This window comes from Panicum virgatum, chromosome 9K, assembly GCF_016808335.1.
Source record: "Panicum virgatum strain AP13 chromosome 9K, P.virgatum_v5, whole genome shotgun sequence".
Lineage (NCBI taxonomy): Eukaryota > Viridiplantae > Streptophyta > Magnoliopsida > Poales > Poaceae > Panicum > Panicum virgatum.
The window spans coordinates 25706013-25725370 of NC_053144.1; the positions used below are offsets into that span (position 1 = coordinate 25706013).

Here is a 19358-nt window from a genome sequence, read left to right on the forward strand (position 1 = left end):
CAGTCTGTCTCAGTCTCAGACCCTTCTGAAATGATCGGGGCAGCTGCCAATTAGCTGTACGATTCATCAGTTTTATGTCAACAATATCAGATTGATGATACCTCCTTAAGAACAATATACCGATAGATAAAACAACAATTTGGCATTGCAGGATTATTATAATACTCAAGTAACGGAGGCAGCGAATGAAACGTTAACAGAAAGATTCTATGAGATTAAGGTATGGTTGGTAATTTTCAAAAAGGAACGTCACAAAGTACTATTAGAAATATAGGCACTTTCGGACATAATTTAATTCCAAAATTAAATATGTAATTAAGCAATATTCCCATGACTATAGTGAGTGAAACAAAGCATGTGCTAGTGTTCAGAATTAATACAAAAATAAACAGAATGAAACACATGAGTTTCAGACTGTACCCCAAGACGGGACCAATGCCGGAGGCACCGGATGCGTCATTCCCATGACTGGATATTGTGTCGGTCAGGGCTGTTCGATGTAGCCGATCTTAGTCGTTGCATTGCAGATGGCCATCGGAAAGTAGTTGAGACGATCTTGATATTCACTTGGGGAACACAGATACGGCCACAAGGATGTAGAGGACGTAGACTAGATGTTCGAGGAGCAAGCAGTCGCGTCAAGATGCTCCAAAAAACCTGATTGCCCCGCTATCCCGAGCAGGATCTCAGCGTTGCAGAGGTTTTAGAGGCATGCTCTCGCCAGAACTGTGCGCGCAGTGCTAGCGATGGGAATGCAGAAAGCAGCTGAGAGAGAAGGGAGAGGTCTCCTAAGCAGGAGTACCTGAGAGCTTGAGAGTATTGTATTGGAATGAGAGGGGGCTGGTCTCCTTTTATATTTGATCCTAGAGGAGAGGGGGATGAACCTGGACATCTTTAAGTGTAACAATGGCCATCAATTTGCACCATTAACCAGTCATCAATCCTCTTTTAATCACCAATTCAACCCAGTCATCACTCTCCTCTATTACCAATATTTATCACCTCATGACTCCATAGCATTAGTAGTGAGCTTTAATTCTTTTCTATTGAATTATTGATAAATTCCAACAATTCCCACCAAAAATTTTAAGTCACACTAAAAATGCTCTCATTCCCTCTTTGATATAGCAGTATTTGACAGAGACTGTTAAGTTGAACTTCTATTTAGAACTGAGGCTACACTTGCTCACAACTGTACAATAAACTATGCCTTGAATTGCTTGTCTTGTGCAAACAAGTTTCACCAAAGTCCTACACTGGTACTAGGCTGCATAAGTATCCCCGCAGTTTGGAGCTTATAAGTCATACTCCAGGCATTTCATGAGTTTCTAGAGAATACTCATTCCTCATAAACTATGACTAGTAGTCAGACTCATATAGGTGTGTTTCTTTCGGATGTTCTGTAAGACAACATCTTTGTTTCAAGAAAACAACTCATTTGTTTTCTAGAAACCACCTGGAACACATTAAGGTATAGACCAACCTGCCATACAGATAAGAAGAGAAATGCACCTTACACATGGAACGAGACTTTTATAAATTTTCTCTTCTCTCAGTCAGACTTTAGTTTGTTTCACCATCCTACTTTACGGGATCTCCGATCGCATAGAACAGGTTACCACTATAGAATGACTCACGTGGGTCTCATGCCCAATTCCAAGAATGCATTGTCTATCACAATCTTTGTGAATTGATCTGCCAGGTTCTTCGCCGTTTGAACATAGTCCAAGGCAATAACTCCGGAGTTTTTTAATTTCCTAACAGATTTTAACCGCCTTTTTACATGTCTAAAAGACTTCATATTGTCCTTATAACTATTCACCTTGACAATCACAGTTTGATTATCACAGTTCATTAGGATAGCCGGTATTGTTTTTCAACTATCGGCAAATCCATTAGGAGCTCATGAAGCCACTCAGTCTCAACAATGGCGGTATCTAATGCTTTGAGTTCTGCTTCCATTGTTGGCCTCGTTAAGATGGTCTGCTTGCAAGACTTCCAAGAAACAGCGCCATTTCCAAATGTGAACACATATCTACTTGTGACTTTTATCTCATCAGCATCAGAAATCCAGTTTGAATCACTATACCCTTCTAGTATCCTAGGGTACCCGATGTAGTGAATTACGTAGTCCATTGTACCTTTTAGATAGCGCATAACTCTTTCAAGAGCCTTCCAATGATCATTTCCTAGGTTTGAAATAAACCGGCTCAATTTGCTCACAGCAAATGAGATGTCAGACCTTGTTGCATTAGCTAAAATACATCAATGAACCAATAATCTGAGAATACCTCAGCTGATCTTTCATTATCCTTTTGTTCTTCCTTAGAACCACACTGGCATCGTAAGGTGTTGAGACAGGTTTATAGTCACTATAACCAAAGCGACTTAAAACCTTCTCCACATAGTGAGACTGTGTAAGAGTCACCCCACCATTACTTTTTTTACCAGTTTTAAATTAAGAATAACATCAGGTTCTCCCAGATCCTTCATCTCAAAACTCTGAGATAAAAAATCTTTGACTTCCTTAATCATATTAAGGCTTGTCCCAAAGATTAGTATGTCATCCACATACAAGCACAGAATCACTCCTTCAGCCCCATCAAAATGATAGTACACACATCTATCAGCTTCGTTTACAATAAAGCCCGCAGATGCTGTCGAACTTCTCATGCCACTGCTTAGTCGCTTGCTTGAGGCCATATAAAGATTTCTACAACTTACACACCATTCCTTCTTAACCTTTTGATACAAAACAATCTGGCTGATCCATATAGATCTCCTCCTCCAACTCTCCATTAAGGAAAGCGGTCTTAACGTCCATTTGATGAACGAGAAAATCATGAGAGGCTGCCAAGGAAAGTAACACTCTAATTGTAGTCAATCGGGCAACAGATGAATATGTATCAAAGAAATCTTTTCCTTCTTTCTGGGTATAACCCTTGGCCACAAGTCTAGCCTTGTACTTTTCAATAGTACTATCTGGCCTGAGCTTCTTTTTGAACACCCACTTGCACCCAACAGGTTTGCACCCATAAGGACATTCAACAACTTCCCAGGTACCATTAGACATAATAGAATCGATCTAACTCCTCACTGCTTCCTTCTAATAGTCAGTATTAGGAGATGAATATGCCTCTTCAATGGTTCTGGGTGTATCATCCACGAGGTATACAATGAAGACATCACCAAAAGACTTTGCAATCCTTTGTCTCTTACTTTTTCTAAAAGTTTCATTGTTATCTTCCTCAGGATTATCCACAAGTGTAGGTTCACTGTGTTTTATCGGTTTAGTAAAGTTATCATTTGCGATAAACTCTTGCCGAGATGATGTTTCATCTCTCATGGGAAAAATATTTTCAAAAAATGTAGCACCTCTGGACTCCATTATAGTACCAACATGCATGTCAGATACTCCAGATTTCACTATTAGAAATCTATAACCAACGTTGTGAATACCACAATCTAGAAAGACACAATCCACAGTTTTAGGTCCAAACTTACATTTCTTGGTTATTGGCACACTGATCTTGGCCAAACAACCCCATGTACGTAAGTATGAAAATGTTGGCATTTTCTTCTCCCATTCCTCAAATGGTGTTATCTCTTTATTCTTTGTAGGAACACGATTTAGGACATGACATGCAGTCAATATAGCCTCACCCCACCATTCCTTGGAAAGTCCCACAGTATCTAACATGACGTTAACAAAATCAGTTAGAGTGCGGTTCTTTCTTTCGGCAACCCCATTTGACTGAGGTGAATAGGGAGGCGTCCTCTCATGAATAATACCATGTTCCTCGCAGAATGAAGTGAAATTATTTGAGAAGTACTCACCACCACGATCCGACCTAACTCGTTTGATTTTTCTCTCAAGTTGATTTTCTACTTCAGCTTTATAGATTTTAAAGTAGTGCAAAGCTTCATCTTTTGACTTCAACAAATAGATGTAACAATATCTAGTACAATCATCGATTAAAGTCATGAAATATTGTTTACCACCTTTTGTCAACACTGAATTCATTCAAGAGCTGCCAAGTCTCTCGCCTCGGCAGCCTTGTGTGGTTTGCGAGTATGTTTTGATTCAACACATATGTGGCACTTAGAATTTTTGACAAAGGTAAATTTTAGAATTAAACTCAAATTAGCTAGCCGCATCATATAACCAAAATTAACGTGACAAAGTCTCGAATGCCAAACATTTGATTCATCAACGTTAATAACATTGTTCACAACTTTATTACAATCATCTAACAAAGACAAGCGGAACAAGCATCCGCTATCATAGCCTTTTCCAATAAAAGTACCAAATTTAGACAAGACACATTTATTGGACTCAAAGACTAATTTAAAACCATCTCTATACAGTATAGAGCCGCTGACTAGATTCTTCTCGATGGTGGGGACATGCTGCATGTTCTTTAACTGCACGGTCTTCCCCGAAGTAAACTTCAGATTTACCGTACCAACACCAAGAACACGCGCATGTGATCTGTTCCCCATCAACAAGGAGGCAATCCCTCCGACCTAGTAAGAAGATAACAAAGAAGCATCAGCACACACATGAATATTAGCCTCAGTATCCACCCACCACTCGGGTGAACAAAATACTAAAAGAACTGTAGGTAATAAATTACCGTACCCCGATGTTCCTCCAGCCTCGCTAATGACCATGTTGGCGGATTTCTTGCATTTGCGATTCAGACACTTTGCAACAAAGTAGTCCGGACTGTCACACACAAAGAAAGTTTTCTTCTTCTTCTTTTTGAACGTGGTTGTCTGCTTAGTCTTTATTTGGTTCTGTGGTGGCTTCTTCTTGTTCTTGTGGGAATTATTCTTCTGAACAAAGTTGGCGCTGGAAGCTCCAACAATTCCTTTTCCACGTGTATCTTTTGCTCTCGCCTTCTCTTCAACATCAAGAGTCCCAATGAGTCCATCGATGGTGAACTCTTGTCTCTTGTGTTTTAGTGAAGTAGCAAAATCTCCCCAAGAAGGTGGCAGCTTAGAGATAATACCTCCGGACAAAAACTTACCGGGAAGTACACATGGAGCATCTTTGCTGCAATTTTTGAGATCTTTTGCCAGCGTATGTATCTCATGAGCTTGTTCAACCACAGAATAGTCTTCAACCATCCTGTAGTCTAGAAATTGCTCCATGATGTACAACTCGCTGCCGGCATCAGAAACTCCATATTGAGCCTTTGAGCATCCCACATTTGTTTGCCAGTCGTGGGACGGATATATGTGTCCACAAGGTTTTCAGCAAGCACGTTTATGAGACAGCCTCGAAAGAGGTTATCGGAAGTTTCGAAAGCACTCTCCTCCTCTAGAGTGTACTGACTTGGCTTCCCCTCTGTCACATACATCACGCGCATTACCGTAAACCATAATATAGCCCGTTCACGCCAACGCTGGTAATTGGAACCAGTAAATGGTGGTGGTTTGATTGATGATGCAAAGCTAGCTACCGAAAGCCTATTAACAGAATCAGGTTTTTGGATTGTTAGAAATATAGGCACTTTCAGACATAATTTAATTCCAAAATTAAATATGTAATTAATCAATATTCCCATGACTATAGTGAGTGAAACAAAGCATGTGCTAGTGTTCAGAATTAATACAAAAATAAACAGAATGAAACACATGAGTTTCAGACTGTACCCCAAGGCGGGACCAGTGCCGGAGGCACCGAGTGCGTTGTTCCCATGACTGGACATTATGTCGGTCAAGGCTGTTCGATGTAGCCGATCTTAGTTGTTGCAGTGCAGATGGCCGTCGGGAAGTAGTCGAGATGATCTTGATGTTCACTTAGGGACACACAGATATGACCACTTGGATGTAGAGGACGTAGACGTTCGGCCACCAGGATGTAGAGGACGTAGACGTTCGGCCACCAGGAAGTAGACGTTCGGACACCAGGAAGTAGAGGACGTAGACGTTCGGAGAGCGAGCAGTCGCGTCAAGACGCTCCCCAAAAACCTGATTGCCCCGCTATCTCAAGCAGGATCTCAGCGTTGCAGAGATTTTGGAGGCCTGCTCTTGCCAGAACTGTGCGCGCAGTGCTAGCGATGGGAATGCATAAAGCAACTGAGGGAGAAGGGAGAGGTCTCCTAAGCAGGAGTACCTGAGAGCTTGAGAGTGTTGTATTGAAATGAGAGGGGGCTGGTCTCCTTTTATATTTGATCCTAGAGGAAGGGGGGATGAACTTGGACACCTCTAGGTGTAACAATGGCCATCAATTTGCACCATTAACCAGTGATCAATCCTCTTTTAATCACCAATTCAACCCGGCCATCACTCTCCTCTATTACCAATATTTATTACCTCATGACTCCATAGCATTAGTAGTGAGCTTTAATTCTTTTCTATTGAATTATTGATAAATTCCAACAAGTACTATGTCCAGATGGTTTTCACCTAAATGTTATAAGCTTTTCCGTAAAATTATAAATGACGATATGATGGCCTTGTTTGATGAATTCCGTAATACTGTAATAATATATTACCTCTATGCTTTAAACTTTGGAACAATAATTCCATTACCATAAAGTAGTGAAGTGAGACATAGTATTCAACAATACTCCCTCCCTCCATCCTTAAAGAAATTCACCTAGCAATTCAGAAGATCTCTCACAAAGCTTGTCATCCTAACTCTTGCACACCCAATGAGGCCCGTGAGCACAAAGTTAATTAGACCCGTTGGCAAACAAATCACATCCCTCCCAAGTTCTAATATCCAGTACAGAGGTTTCCTCAAAGAAACGATTATTCCCAATACAGAATGCTGCAACGAAAAAAAAAAGATCCTCAGCCAACACTCCGCAGAACCTTGATATTTGCCGCATTGCATTAGCAGCTGACTGAGGCTGTCCATATCTAAAGATTCAGCCATATCTGCCCAGCCCACAACCCAATTAAGCTCAGTGATCACTAGAGGTACATTTCTGTGTTTTCACCTGAAGACTGTATGCTATTTTGAGCGGAAAAAAGGAAGGCGAAGAAGTTGACCTTCTTCATCTGTGGTCCAGCACCGAAGTCTCATCGAATTTCTTATTTTCTTCATATAGAATACGCTAATTCTTCTGTTCACTTGTATATTTATTGTAATGACTAGCAAAATGCCCGTGCGTTGCTACGGGTGTTTAAAATTTTCAAACACAATACACGGACCGTGGGAAAAGTATGGTTTTGATCTTAGTAGCATGTTAATTTGGGTGACATTGAGATTCATACAAACTAATTCAGCAAAGTAATTTAGCATCCATTTACTCATCAATTCAGCTTGACCTAACACTAACCCAGTTGGCCAGGAGCACATGTATGCACAACATATAAAGAGTAGCCCTAGATCATGCAAGAACACTCAAACGTACTACCACACAGAAGTCTCTACTATTTGGATTTCCAGAATACTACCGTTCTATCAGTAATGTACCTTTCTCAATACATGCATAGAAGCACATAGGAAAGAAGAGAAAATAATCAAAATTAACATGTTTTTTTATTGATAAAAGATGATGCGCACATGATTCAGAGACGCACGCAGGATTCAGAGACCACATACTTTAGGTTAGAGACACAATCAAACATACTACCATACTGTTAGCAATGTGCCCCCCAAAACATGCTTTGCAGTCTATATATCATATAAAGAAGAAACAGAAGTATGTTGACCTATTTTAACTATTCCACTTGACACCAAATATATTGTCATCACATTACATTCATACTATTATATTACATTTGAAAGTAATTGGCATGCATGACATTACGTTTAGAGACACACACATGATTAGAGGCTATATGAAATAATTACAGATGACCATAGCAAACTGAACAGAGGATTCAGTGCAACAACATAACCATGGTCACCACACCTGCTGTGTAATCATCAGGACCATGAAAGAAAAAAAAAGTCATCAACGCACCATGCCACCAAACGCCATCACACCTAGATCGTTGCAAGTACAGCCGCCACTCATTGCAGCAACGAAAATAGAGATATCATCACTACCTAAAGGTAAATGGAATTTTGATCCCAACCCACTTACGATTCGTTTCCAATTTGGATCGGAGGCCACGGGCGCCGCCGCCATACTTTCAACCGCCGCACAAAACGGGTGGGGGGAGGGAAGACGAGCAGGGGTCGCATCTGTTGCCGCCGCCGACAGGAAGGGGAGGCCGGAACCATGGCTGCCGCCGCTGAATGCCGATGCCGCAGAAGACGCAAGAGGCTAGCAGGTGGTGATCTGCGCGTGCAAGCTGGAGGATGGGAGGAGGGGGAAAGAAGATGCGAGAGGCCGGAGGATCTGCGCGTGGGAGGACGGGAGGGGGAACAAAGCTGCGCGAGGCCGGCGGGGGTCTGCGTCTACGAGCGCAGGGGGACGGCTCGGATTACTGTTTGCCTTGGGTCCACCTGTCAGTGACACATAATGGACCAAAAGTCAAAGTACCGTAGAAACGGTCCGCTCTTTGTAGATAGGTAAAGATTAAGGAGATGGTAGGGTGCTTCCAATTTGAACAGCTTGTATAGATCTTGAGATACATTTGATGTTTTTTACACTTGATAGCATCTATATGTGCAATTTTTGAAGTGGAAAAGCCATACCGCAAAATTTGTTTCAGAGTATATAGTATTACTATTCTGTGAAAATAAAGAGAAAAAGGTTGCATTCATCACAAACTTAGTTTCATATCAATGGAAAAGCCATGTAGTGAAATTTATTTCATATCACTTCCCTGTGAAAATAAAGAGAAAAAGTTGCATTCATCAGGAACTTAATTTCATGTCAAGCATTTTCAATAACGCGGTGAAAATTCCCCAAGATGTAATTTGTTCCCTTTGTAGATTTATTTTAATCAGCATGTTTGAGAACTACAGCTAAGTCACATATTTGTTCAGAACAGATATATGCTTCTGCAGTCTAATCACAACCTTCTAATTGAGTTTATGTCATTGCCAATCTGCTTGATCTACAGGCTCAATCTGTCCATAACTGAACACTGCTGAGAAGTGGCTGCTGCAGTAAAGATGTAGTAAATAATTGGATTTATACCTACCAAGGACAGGCATATTACGACATTCTCGAATTGGCTCAGGTCAATCTGCTTCATCAACTTACTCTGTATGTTCATGCAAATAACAAATAATGACAGATTCAAAGTCTCATGGAAACTATGGACATAGAAAAATAGTGACACACCATGCATTTATTTGCTAGAGAAACTTAGTGATACATCAGGACATGAAAAGCATCAGGCGCTAGAATTATAGAGCATTTCAACTTCCACGTGTATAATCCTCACTTCAGAATGCAAGTGTGAATAACTTTCTGAAACTTTGATAGGCAGTAAGTTCACCAGTGTCTGAAAAGACTCCTCCAATACTGATATTACCATGTGTTAAATTATATCACACTGAAAACTGCATGAACCTTTCTACTAACTGAAGATGCATTCAAGTAGCTAAAAATAAAAATTATTGCAGTGCAACCTGAAATTGATTAGTTTGTCAGCATCGTACGAAATAAGAACTTGTGTTACTGTGCAGTCTTATAACTAAACTAACTGCATATTGCATTGCAAAAATTGTTTCTTGCATCATGGTTAGAGGTTTGTCACAAAGCATATGACTACCAAACAAAAGAATAAAAAGAGGTACATCACATACTTGGTACTTTTGAGGATGAGACTGCACATATTGCTAAACTTAGCATTTGATAGCTTAGGCTTAGACATTAATTTCTTTCAGGATAGTCACAGCTGTCACTACTGAAGCCAAAGGCTCATGTACTTAATTTTCTTTTGCGTGAACGAGTAGCAAGCTTGAAAATTAACTCTCTCATAAGAGCAGGGAAGCTTTTAGTCAGATGGTCAAAGCCATCAGTTTCCAGGACTGCTTCTAGTGCATCAGGAGATCTGAGGAATTCAATGCAAGCCTCCTTTAGGCCGAGTTTAGTTCGAACGCAAAATTTTTTTGCGATGGAATCTTACTAATTTGAAGTACTAAATGAAGTCTATTTATAAAACTTTTTGCACAGATGGGTTGTAAATCGCGAGACGAATCTAATGATGCTAATTAATCCATGATTAATCAATAATTAGCGGATGGTTACTGTAGCATCAATGTTGCAAATCATGGATTAATTAGGCTCATTAGATTCGTCTCGCGATTTACAGTCCATCCATGCAAAAAGTTTTGTAAATAGACTTCATTTAGTATTACATGCATGTGTCGAAATATTCGATGTGATATTTTTTTATATTTACGGGTTTATGTAGTGGGAACTAAACAGGGCCTTAGTCCCTGGCAGTTGTGTTGTTCAGCCAACACCAATGTGGTTGCGGAGTTGCTAACATCTAGGTGCCTGCACAGCTTGTCCTCGCAAATCAGCTTGAGCCTCTTCAGGTCATACCTATCCGCTGCTTCCAGCAAATGCTGCGCCATCACAGCCTCTTCTTGCTCTTCCATCTCTGGCAGAGAGTCAGTGTATATGAAATCTAGCAAAGCCTCGAACACCTGTGGTAGTATGCCATCAATCGGTATGCCATCATCTCCTGAGCCTGAGGTGGTGCTCTCTTTCATTGCGCCAACATAATCGAATGCGCTAGAGCATGCGTTGATCGTCGACACGATCTTCACCAACGGGCTTCCTGCGCACAGACCGGTTATGGCGACCGGTCAGACCGGTTCTACAGAGAACGCCGCGAAGACCTAAAACCTCGAGCTCGGGAGGGACCCCGTCGGAGCTCGTGAATCTAGGATTGCTCTGAGGTCGGCAGGCCACTCAGAACACCATCGAACGCCGTGGAGACGAGCGAAGAACAGCATATGAGATTGGAAAAGTTAGGATTTGGAGGTAAAAGGTAAATGATAAATGTGTGAATCGATTGGGATTACTTAATCGGCCGTGACCCTTTATATTTATAGAGTGGGGTGGACTTATCTCGCAAGAAATCCTGTTTACAGATCTAAATCTATGAAAAACCATAGTTGTACTCGGACTCTACCTGAACCGATCAGACCGGTCGGACCTACCGGTCGGTCCCTGCCGGACAGGCCACAGTGCCTCGACCGGTCAGACCGCTCGATCAGACCGGTTGGTGCCAATTTTGGCTGTCAACATATGCCCCCTGTTTTTTGGTAAAGCTTGCTTGCCAAAAAATATTTTTCTGAGCCAAAATTGTCTAAGGGCGATGATTAACACTACATCGGTCATTTTTTGTACTAAAGGCGATAAACAATTATCGGCCATGTTTTGCTCAAGTCGATGTTGAAACAACTTGTTTGAGCCGCCACACATTCTTCATTGTTGCTGACGTCTTTGGCACAGCCTCCACTTGTTGTTCCATTGCCTCCTTCTTGCGCATACGTTGCAGCCTTCGCTTCTGAGTATGAGACAAGCCTGAGGTACACCACCTCGGCTATAAATACTTCGAATCTTGCTCCTTGCTCTTCTCATTCTCTTTGCTGCAATCAACATCTTGCTTCACCGGATTATTGCTAGCAACAATCGGTCTTTGTAGTAATGCATGATTTGGATACATAGGAGGATATTGAATATAATATGATTGCATATGCATCCTACTATAATCCATAGGTGTATAAAAGTAAGGATACCAGCAATACCATGGAACAATCGGTCCACTAGATGAAGTATAATTACATTGACTCGATTGCTCTTGATGTCTTGATGATGATCTCGTATCCTTGACTTCGCTTGGTCGCCCCTTTTGTCTCTGAGCACTCCATTCCTTCTCATATTTGGCCAAGAGTTCCTCAAAACTCGATCTTGTCTTGATTTTGGAGGAGTTCCCAGATTTACTGGGCGCACCGGTCAGACCGGTCCCATGACCGGTCAGACCAGTCGAACCGGTCAGACCGCCGCTGTGGCCGGTCAGACCGGTCGACTTGTTGTCGGCCTTCTTCTTCTTGTCTTGCCCCCTAAGTGTTTTTGCGCCTTCGTCTGACCGGTCTGACCGCTCGGTTTCCAACCAGTCTAACAAGAAGAAGAGATTACAGGAACCCTCCAGTCCTGATCTTCGGCTTTAGTGATGAATCACCTTTCATAGCCGAATTGAGTGTCTCCAATAGTCTGGGCAGTCAGACCGGTCACATGACCGGTCAGACCGGTCTGGGCGGTCAGACAGGTTGCATCGACCGGTCGAACCGGTTCGTCCAGAACCTGCAACTCGACTTTTGCTTGCATCGGCTTTCAAATATGAAAATATTTCTTCACAATCGCTTAGCCAAATGCTTGCTTAGCCAGAGCAATAGCCTGTCCATTCTCCTCCCTTGGTATATATCTTGAATACTTGCTGCACCGTCAGAAGAGAATCGCCAAAGGCTTCAACATGTTTCACGCCCATAGATTGTAGAAATTCCAAGCCAAATAAAAGCGCTTCATACTCAATTTGATTATTTGTGCAATTCTCTTTTGATCGATTTGAGAACTCAAAAATAGCACCATTCAGAGAAATAAAAGCAGCACCAATTTCTTAACCATCATCATAAACCGATCAATCGAAATACAACTTCCATGGTGTGCAAGTAACATAGCCGACTTTTAAATCATGCTTGTCATTAAACCGATGATCAACAATAAAATTCGCTATGATTTGGCCTCTCATAGATCTTGTCCCCGCATCAATAAGTCGTCGGCTTATATATGTGATGACATACTCCTTGTCTTCGGTTTCTTGAGTCAAAACAGCCCCAATGACCTCGTCTTCAGCAGCCACATAAAGTCTGAAAGGAACCCCTCTCCTAGACACCATGAGCACAGATGGTGAAGACAAATAAACCAAAGACCTTTTACTTTTCTGCCCCCCAAGTAAATTCGGTTTCATTCCTTAACCGAAAAATAGAAGTAAGAGCATCGATATACCTCATTAGAAACAGTTTGCCAATTTTTAGTTCGAATTGAAAAACTTCTAATTCGGCTTTTATTTATTGATATTACAATTTCAACCGACTCAACACTTCAAGAAAATTATCAAAGTCTTGAGCGCCCCTTGCAAACTGATCCGTTGTACAGAAACTTCATGAGGTAAATCATCAGTTGCCAATATTTTGCCCCCCGAGCACTTAAATGTCATCGAGCTCCATATTGTTGTGTTTTTGATGTAGCCTCATGACCCACTAGCTCCTCATTGCCTTGTACCGAGAATGTTAGCGGTGTTTCTCCATCGCAAGGAACCGAAATAGGCATTGCCGATTTGGCTTTCTGTTCTGCTGCAACCTCAACCGGTCTGACCGGTTGCTCTGGGTGGTCAGACCGGTCGCTTGTACCGATCAGACCGGTCTCCTGAGGCGGTTCGACCGATTGTGCTGGCTGGTCAACTGCTTTGACCCTCCATACCTTGCCTTGAGGGGCCATTGGTCTGTAGTGGTTGGATTGTTTGTCCCTTAGCTTCTTGAACTCTTTTTCCTTCTTCTCCTGAGCACATAGACGCTGCAGCTTCCTTCTTTGAGTACGAGTCAACCCTGAAGGACACCATCTTGGTTGAAAGTACTTTGATGTCGAGTTACTGCAGCTAGCCTCATGATCATTAGCCATGATCGGCCTTTGGATAGAAGGATTGACCGATTTACCAAAAACCATCGATCTTGTACCCGCATCATTGACAACCATTTTGATATTGCCGATTTGCACAACATCATCGGCTTTAGCTTTCTCTGGATCAATAGTGGGTTGTACCTCTTCTTTCTTCTCCTTGACACAGTAAACCTGTCTCGGAGAATGAGCTTTGCCCGGCCTCTGATGAGACCGGTCTGACCGGTCAGTGGCGACCGGTCTGACCGGTGCAGGCTGCCGCCTCAGACCTGATTGGTTGGATCTCAATCGGTCATGCATTGGTCGTGCAACCTTGCCAAACACATGCCTTCTGTGATCCTCCTCCCTGTGGTGAGATGATGGGTATAGCATCAGATAACAATACATCCAAATTCCTTCATGCCCCCATGTAGGACAAGAAAAACCCGATGCCGGTGACGCCCATGGCGTGGTAGTACACATCTTTTGAGGAGGGAACGCTGTAGTGCTGTCACCCCTATGCTTGCTGGATTCTCCCCTAGGAGAAGAACGCTTTCCTTGACGCGGAGGTGAACTTGGTTCTTTTTTTAGTGGCCGATTTTTTGGAGCGGCCTTTGTGTACTTATTCAGTAGCTGAGCAAAGGTGAGCTTCTGCTTTGTAAAACTCCCCTGCACTTTTAACTCATTAACCTTCCGAGTACCTCCTTCCGGGCGCTTAGACTTGAAAGTTCTGGGCCGGCCTTTTGTCTGACCGGTCTGACCGGTTGAGACGACCGGTCTGACCGGTCGTGCCTGGGCAGCAGGCCGACTCGTGTCTCGTGGGGAGCTCTCTTGCCCCCTGGGCCTTGAAGTTTTGACAGTGATCTTCAATGACTCCTTTCCATCAGGAGTTTTCTCCATCGTCACTTCCCTAGACTGAATCTTGTCATTGATATTTTTCGGCCTTGGCTCACCAATAATAACATTTTTTTCTTTTTGCTCCTTCGGCTTGTTCCGGCCGAATGAGTAACTTGACATTATCCAAATCAATCGTATGGACAGGGAATGACACATTGTCTATTTTACCTCATGCGTTACCAATCATCCTTTTTTAACGTCCGATTGGATTTTTCGACGAAAGATATTGCAATCATTAGTTGCATGAGAAAAAGTATTATGCCACTTGCAATATGCATGCCGTTTCAACTCCTCGAGCGGCGGTATGACATGAGACAACTTGATGTTTCCGCTTCTAAGCAATTCATCAAATATATGATCACACTTAGAAACATCAAAAGTGAAACGAGTTTGTTCTTGCCGATTCTTTGGAATCGGCTTAAGCGATGAACAAGAACATGGCTTAGCATCTGATGGCCATATGAATTCAGCAACATAAGCTTCCTTTTTCTCATCGTCCGAATCAGATTTACAATCGACATGTATAGACCGATGAGTATTATGGGCATCTTTTGCGCTCTGGAGTCTAAATTCTAAACCCAAGACTTTCATGTGCAAATAATTAATAGTGTAGTACTCAAAGCCTTCGAGTTTTTTTTTCAAATAAGAACACAAACCATCAAAAACCAAATCAGCCAATTCCTTTTCAAAAACTGTTAAATTGAAACAACGATTCTTTATATATTTAAACCTTCGGAAGTAATCCGAAGCAGGCTCATCTTGGCCTTGCCTAACCGATGCCAAATCCGACAGTTTAACTTCATTGTGGCCATTATAAAAACGATCATGAAACTTATATTCCAACTGATTCTAAGATTGAATAGAATTCGGAGCCAATGAAGAAAACCAAGAAAAAGCGGTTCCAGTCAAAGATAATGAAAACAAGCGAATGCGCAAAGCCTCATAGAAACCAGCTTTTCCCAGTTGTAAGATATATTGGTCAATGTGCTCTATTATCATCACCACTAAATTTCACAAAATCAGGAACACACCAACCAGTAGGAAAAGAAACTAAATCAAATTCAGCAGGATATGGCTTTTGGTATAATATAGAATTACCTATATCCACACCGAATTTAGTTTTCATCGCACTAGCCGGATCCTCTTTTAACCTAGCAGGATCGGCTTTGCATCTACCACTCATGGATGCTTGTGCTACAGAAGTAAGACGATGTTCTATAGGATTATCTTGTACCATCGTCTGAACCAAACTTATCGGTGCATGCCCCGCAGAATTTTCATGTACATTAACAAAAATCGGTTCATGTGGAGAACCAGATTCTTGTGAAGGAGAATGCTGCACATAATTTGTCATCTCATTGGTTCGGCTAAGGATTGCCGAGCAAAGAAGAGACGTGTTCGGTGTAGATGTTACTTGGATGACCACCATCGCACCGGTCTGACCGTTCCAGCCGCATTCGGCTGTACCAGCTGCAATGGTGATGTTTGTCCTGCAAAATAGTTTGTCGGCATGCCATATAGTGGTTCTTGAACAGATGCTGGCGTAGCCGATGAATTAGCAGTTTTGAAAGCACAATTATCATATACGGATTTGCCTTTTTTCATGATATCTATTTGATCTTTTAAATCATTCATGGGCTTATATATATCAGCAATTTTCTTATCCATAATAGATGATAATTGGCTAAACAAGTCGGAAGATGAAGTGCTTACATTGCTTATTACCTCGACTTGCTTATTCTTGAGCGTGAAGGAGGGCATCACGAAGTCTTGAACCCTCGTGACCTGGCCTTGTTGATTTTTCTTGAATCCCTTCAAGAATTGTGCTTTGAAGTACTCCCTGACCACCAAGTACTCTTGGCGCTCCTCCTCGCTGAGTTCCTCGATAGATGTGGAGATGTTGCCTTCGTCGAGGTCGGTGATGACGTCCATCTTCTTTGAGAAGTAGATTAGATCGGTTTAAAAACCAGATTAATCTGTTCCCAGCGGAGTCGCCAAAAAGTGTGTTGACACTAATTTGCGCCAACACACTCGAATGCGCTCCCTGTGCACAGACCGGTCAGACCGGTTATGGCGACCGGTCAGACCGGTTCTACAGAGAACGCCGTGAAGACCTAAAACCACGAGCTCGGGAGGGACCCCGTCGGAGCTCGTGGATCTAGGGTTGCTCTGAGATCGGCAGGCCACTCAGAACACCATCGAACGCCGTGGAGACGAGCGAAGAACAGCAGATGAGATTGAAAAAGTTAGTGTTTGGAGGTAAAAGGTAAAAGATAAATGTGTGAATCGATTGGGATTACCTAATCGGCCGTGACCCTTTATATTTATAGGGTGGGGTGGACTTATCCCGCAAAAAATTCTTTTTACATATCTAAATCTATGAAAAATCCTAGTTGTACTCGGACTCTTCCTGAACCGATCAGACCGGTCGGACCAACCAGTCAGACCGGTCGGTCCCTGCCGTACAGACTACAGTGCCTCGACCGGTCAGACCGTTCGGTCAGACCGGACAGACCGGTTGGTGCCAATTTTGACTGTCAACGACAGGTTTCCCTAAGGATGGATTCAGATCGTATACGGATGAAATTGGATCCGAATGTCACCTTTTACCACATTTTAATCCGGATACGAATACGAATGCGGATCTCTCGAATCCGGATACCTTCTCGATTTGAAACATAGAGCTATCATGAGTATCAGTTTATTTTGTCAACAATTTTATAGTAGATCAAAATTATTATACAAGTAGGAAGTAAAAGATTAGGAGATAGCTAATAAAAAAAGAATATAATTATCTATGCATAGCTTTTATATTAAATATATAATACTAATTATAAATATAAATAAATAAATATTTAAATACTTAATAATTAAGATATATAAAAAAAGATTTTATCATTAAATAAATAAATAATTTGACTGGTATTAAATAATTTTAATCATGAAATAAATATATTAAATAGTTAAAGTTAATTTTTATATCATTACTAATTTTAAAAAATATATTATTAGTTATCTAGCTTTCTAAATAATTTAAATAGTGTACATCATTAAGTAATAGGTATAAAGATAATTTTAAAATTGTCTCACTAGTCACTTTTTCTTTACGGATACGGACATACGGATATGATCGGATATTCTTCGAATACGAATATGGAATCGAATAGAGAAAAGTTTTTAAAATCGAATTCGGATGCATCCATATGATATCCATATTAAATTCGAATACGGATACGGATATCCATATTTACGTTTTAAGCGTTGACGAATACGGATAATTCGGATGTTCAGACATCCGGATCTATCTCCTTAGGTTTCCCTGCCTGATCGAGCAAACTGAACTTGGCTCGCGCCTTGACAGGCCCGGTAGCACTCTCTTCAAGGGCGAGGGATATGGTTATGTCATCGGTGTACAGGGAGCTTCGGCCATTAGGGTAGTACAAGATGCGCCAGGAGCGACCTCCAATCCTGAAAGGGCGAGACTTGACGCTCTTGCCATTGGGTGTCTCCTCCTTGATGCGCGAGTATCCTTCGATGTGGAGGACGTGGTGCCCGGTGACAGTACCCGCGACGATGGCCGAGGCGGAGCTGGAATCGTCGGCATCAGGGGCGCCGGATCCGGGAGCCGGCATGGCGGCGGGGATGCGGGATAGGGACGCGAGAGCTGGAGCGGGCGGCCGAGAAGAGGGTATTCGCGAGGGTTGAAGCGGGGCTCATATATTACTTCCGGAGTATGGTTCGTCAATCAGAATTCTAGTTGGAGTTTGACAAATTAATCGGAATCTCAATCGGAACACAGACAATAAATATTTCTCACAATCACGGCACCATCTTTACAAAAAGTGAATGAATAGAAAGTTGATGGTATTATATAGATCTATTATATTATCTGTAGCAACGCACATACATTATGCTAGTAAGTCTATAAAGCCCATGGTCCAAATTAGATTCAATATTTTTCAAAAACATATTGCAACATTTTAAAAAATACTACATTCAACATTTTTTACAAACTATCTAAACATATTAAAAGAATACATAAACCGATATTTTCTTGCAAACAGATCCTTCGCAGCTTCTCTGGCAGCCAGTGGCGGAGCTTGGCCAATGAAAATTCCCACTACGTGAATAGTAAAATGGCTACTATTCATTACTATAGCAAAAGAGTGGCCCCCTCATTTGTCTGAAATTCAAGGTCAAGCTTATAGATGTCCATTCAGGCCGCCCGGCCCGGCCCGCGCCCGGGCCCGCCCTGGCCCGGTGAACTCCGGGCCGTGCCTGGCCCGGCCCTACAACTAAGCGGGCCGTACCGGGTCCGCCCACGGGCGGCACCGACGGCCCAGGCACGAGCCCACGGGCCGATTTCGTGCCGGGCCGGCCCAAAAAACACGGTGGATCGAGCGTGCTCGGGCCGTCCGCCGCCCGCACGCCGCCACCCGCCGGCGGCCGTCCGCTGCCCGCACGCCGCCACCCGCCGGCGGCCGCCCGCCAACCGGATCTGTAGAGGGGCCGCTTGGATCTGTCGCCCGTCGGGTGGAGCCGTGGAGGAGACGAGGGGGAGCGGCGCCGGCGGACGGCGGTGGAGAGGAGTTGGGGGAGGCGGCGTCTGGCGGGGCAGAGTCGTGGAGATGAGGAGGAGGAGGCCGGCGCCGCGGATCCGAGGAGGCGGCGTCCGGCAGCGGCGAAGCCGAGAAGGCAGCGACCTGCGGCGGCGGAGCCGAGGAGACGGCCAGCCAAGCGGAGCCGCGGAGCTGAGGAGCGGCCGGCGACGGGGGCGGCGTTCGGGGCGGGGAGGCGGGGGCCAGCCGGCCGGCCGGAGAGCCGGAGGGGCGCTGCGCGGCTGCGCCGCTGCGCCTGCGCCGCTGCGCCTGCGCGGGGGCGCGAGGGGGCGGCAGGGCGCTCAGCCGCTGCGGCCGGTGCGGGGAG

General features: G+C 43.2%; 1 protein-coding gene across 1 annotated transcript; it reads right to left on the reverse strand.

Annotated features, from left to right (window-relative positions):
* Window positions 1-17719: 17719 nt before the first annotated feature.
* On the reverse strand, window positions 17720-18064 carry LOC120647884 (BTB/POZ and MATH domain-containing protein 3-like). Its single transcript, XM_039924698.1, has one exon. It carries the CDS (start codon window positions 18062-18064, stop codon window positions 17720-17722), a length of 345 nt encoding a protein of 114 aa, XP_039780632.1.
* Between the last annotated feature and the right edge of the window lie 1294 nt (window positions 18065-19358).

Excerpts from the sequence above, each read along its gene's own strand:
- LOC120647884 (XM_039924698.1), bottom strand. The coding sequence starts at position 18,064 with ATGCCGGCTCCCGGATCCGGCGCCCCTGATGCCGACGATTCCAGCTCC.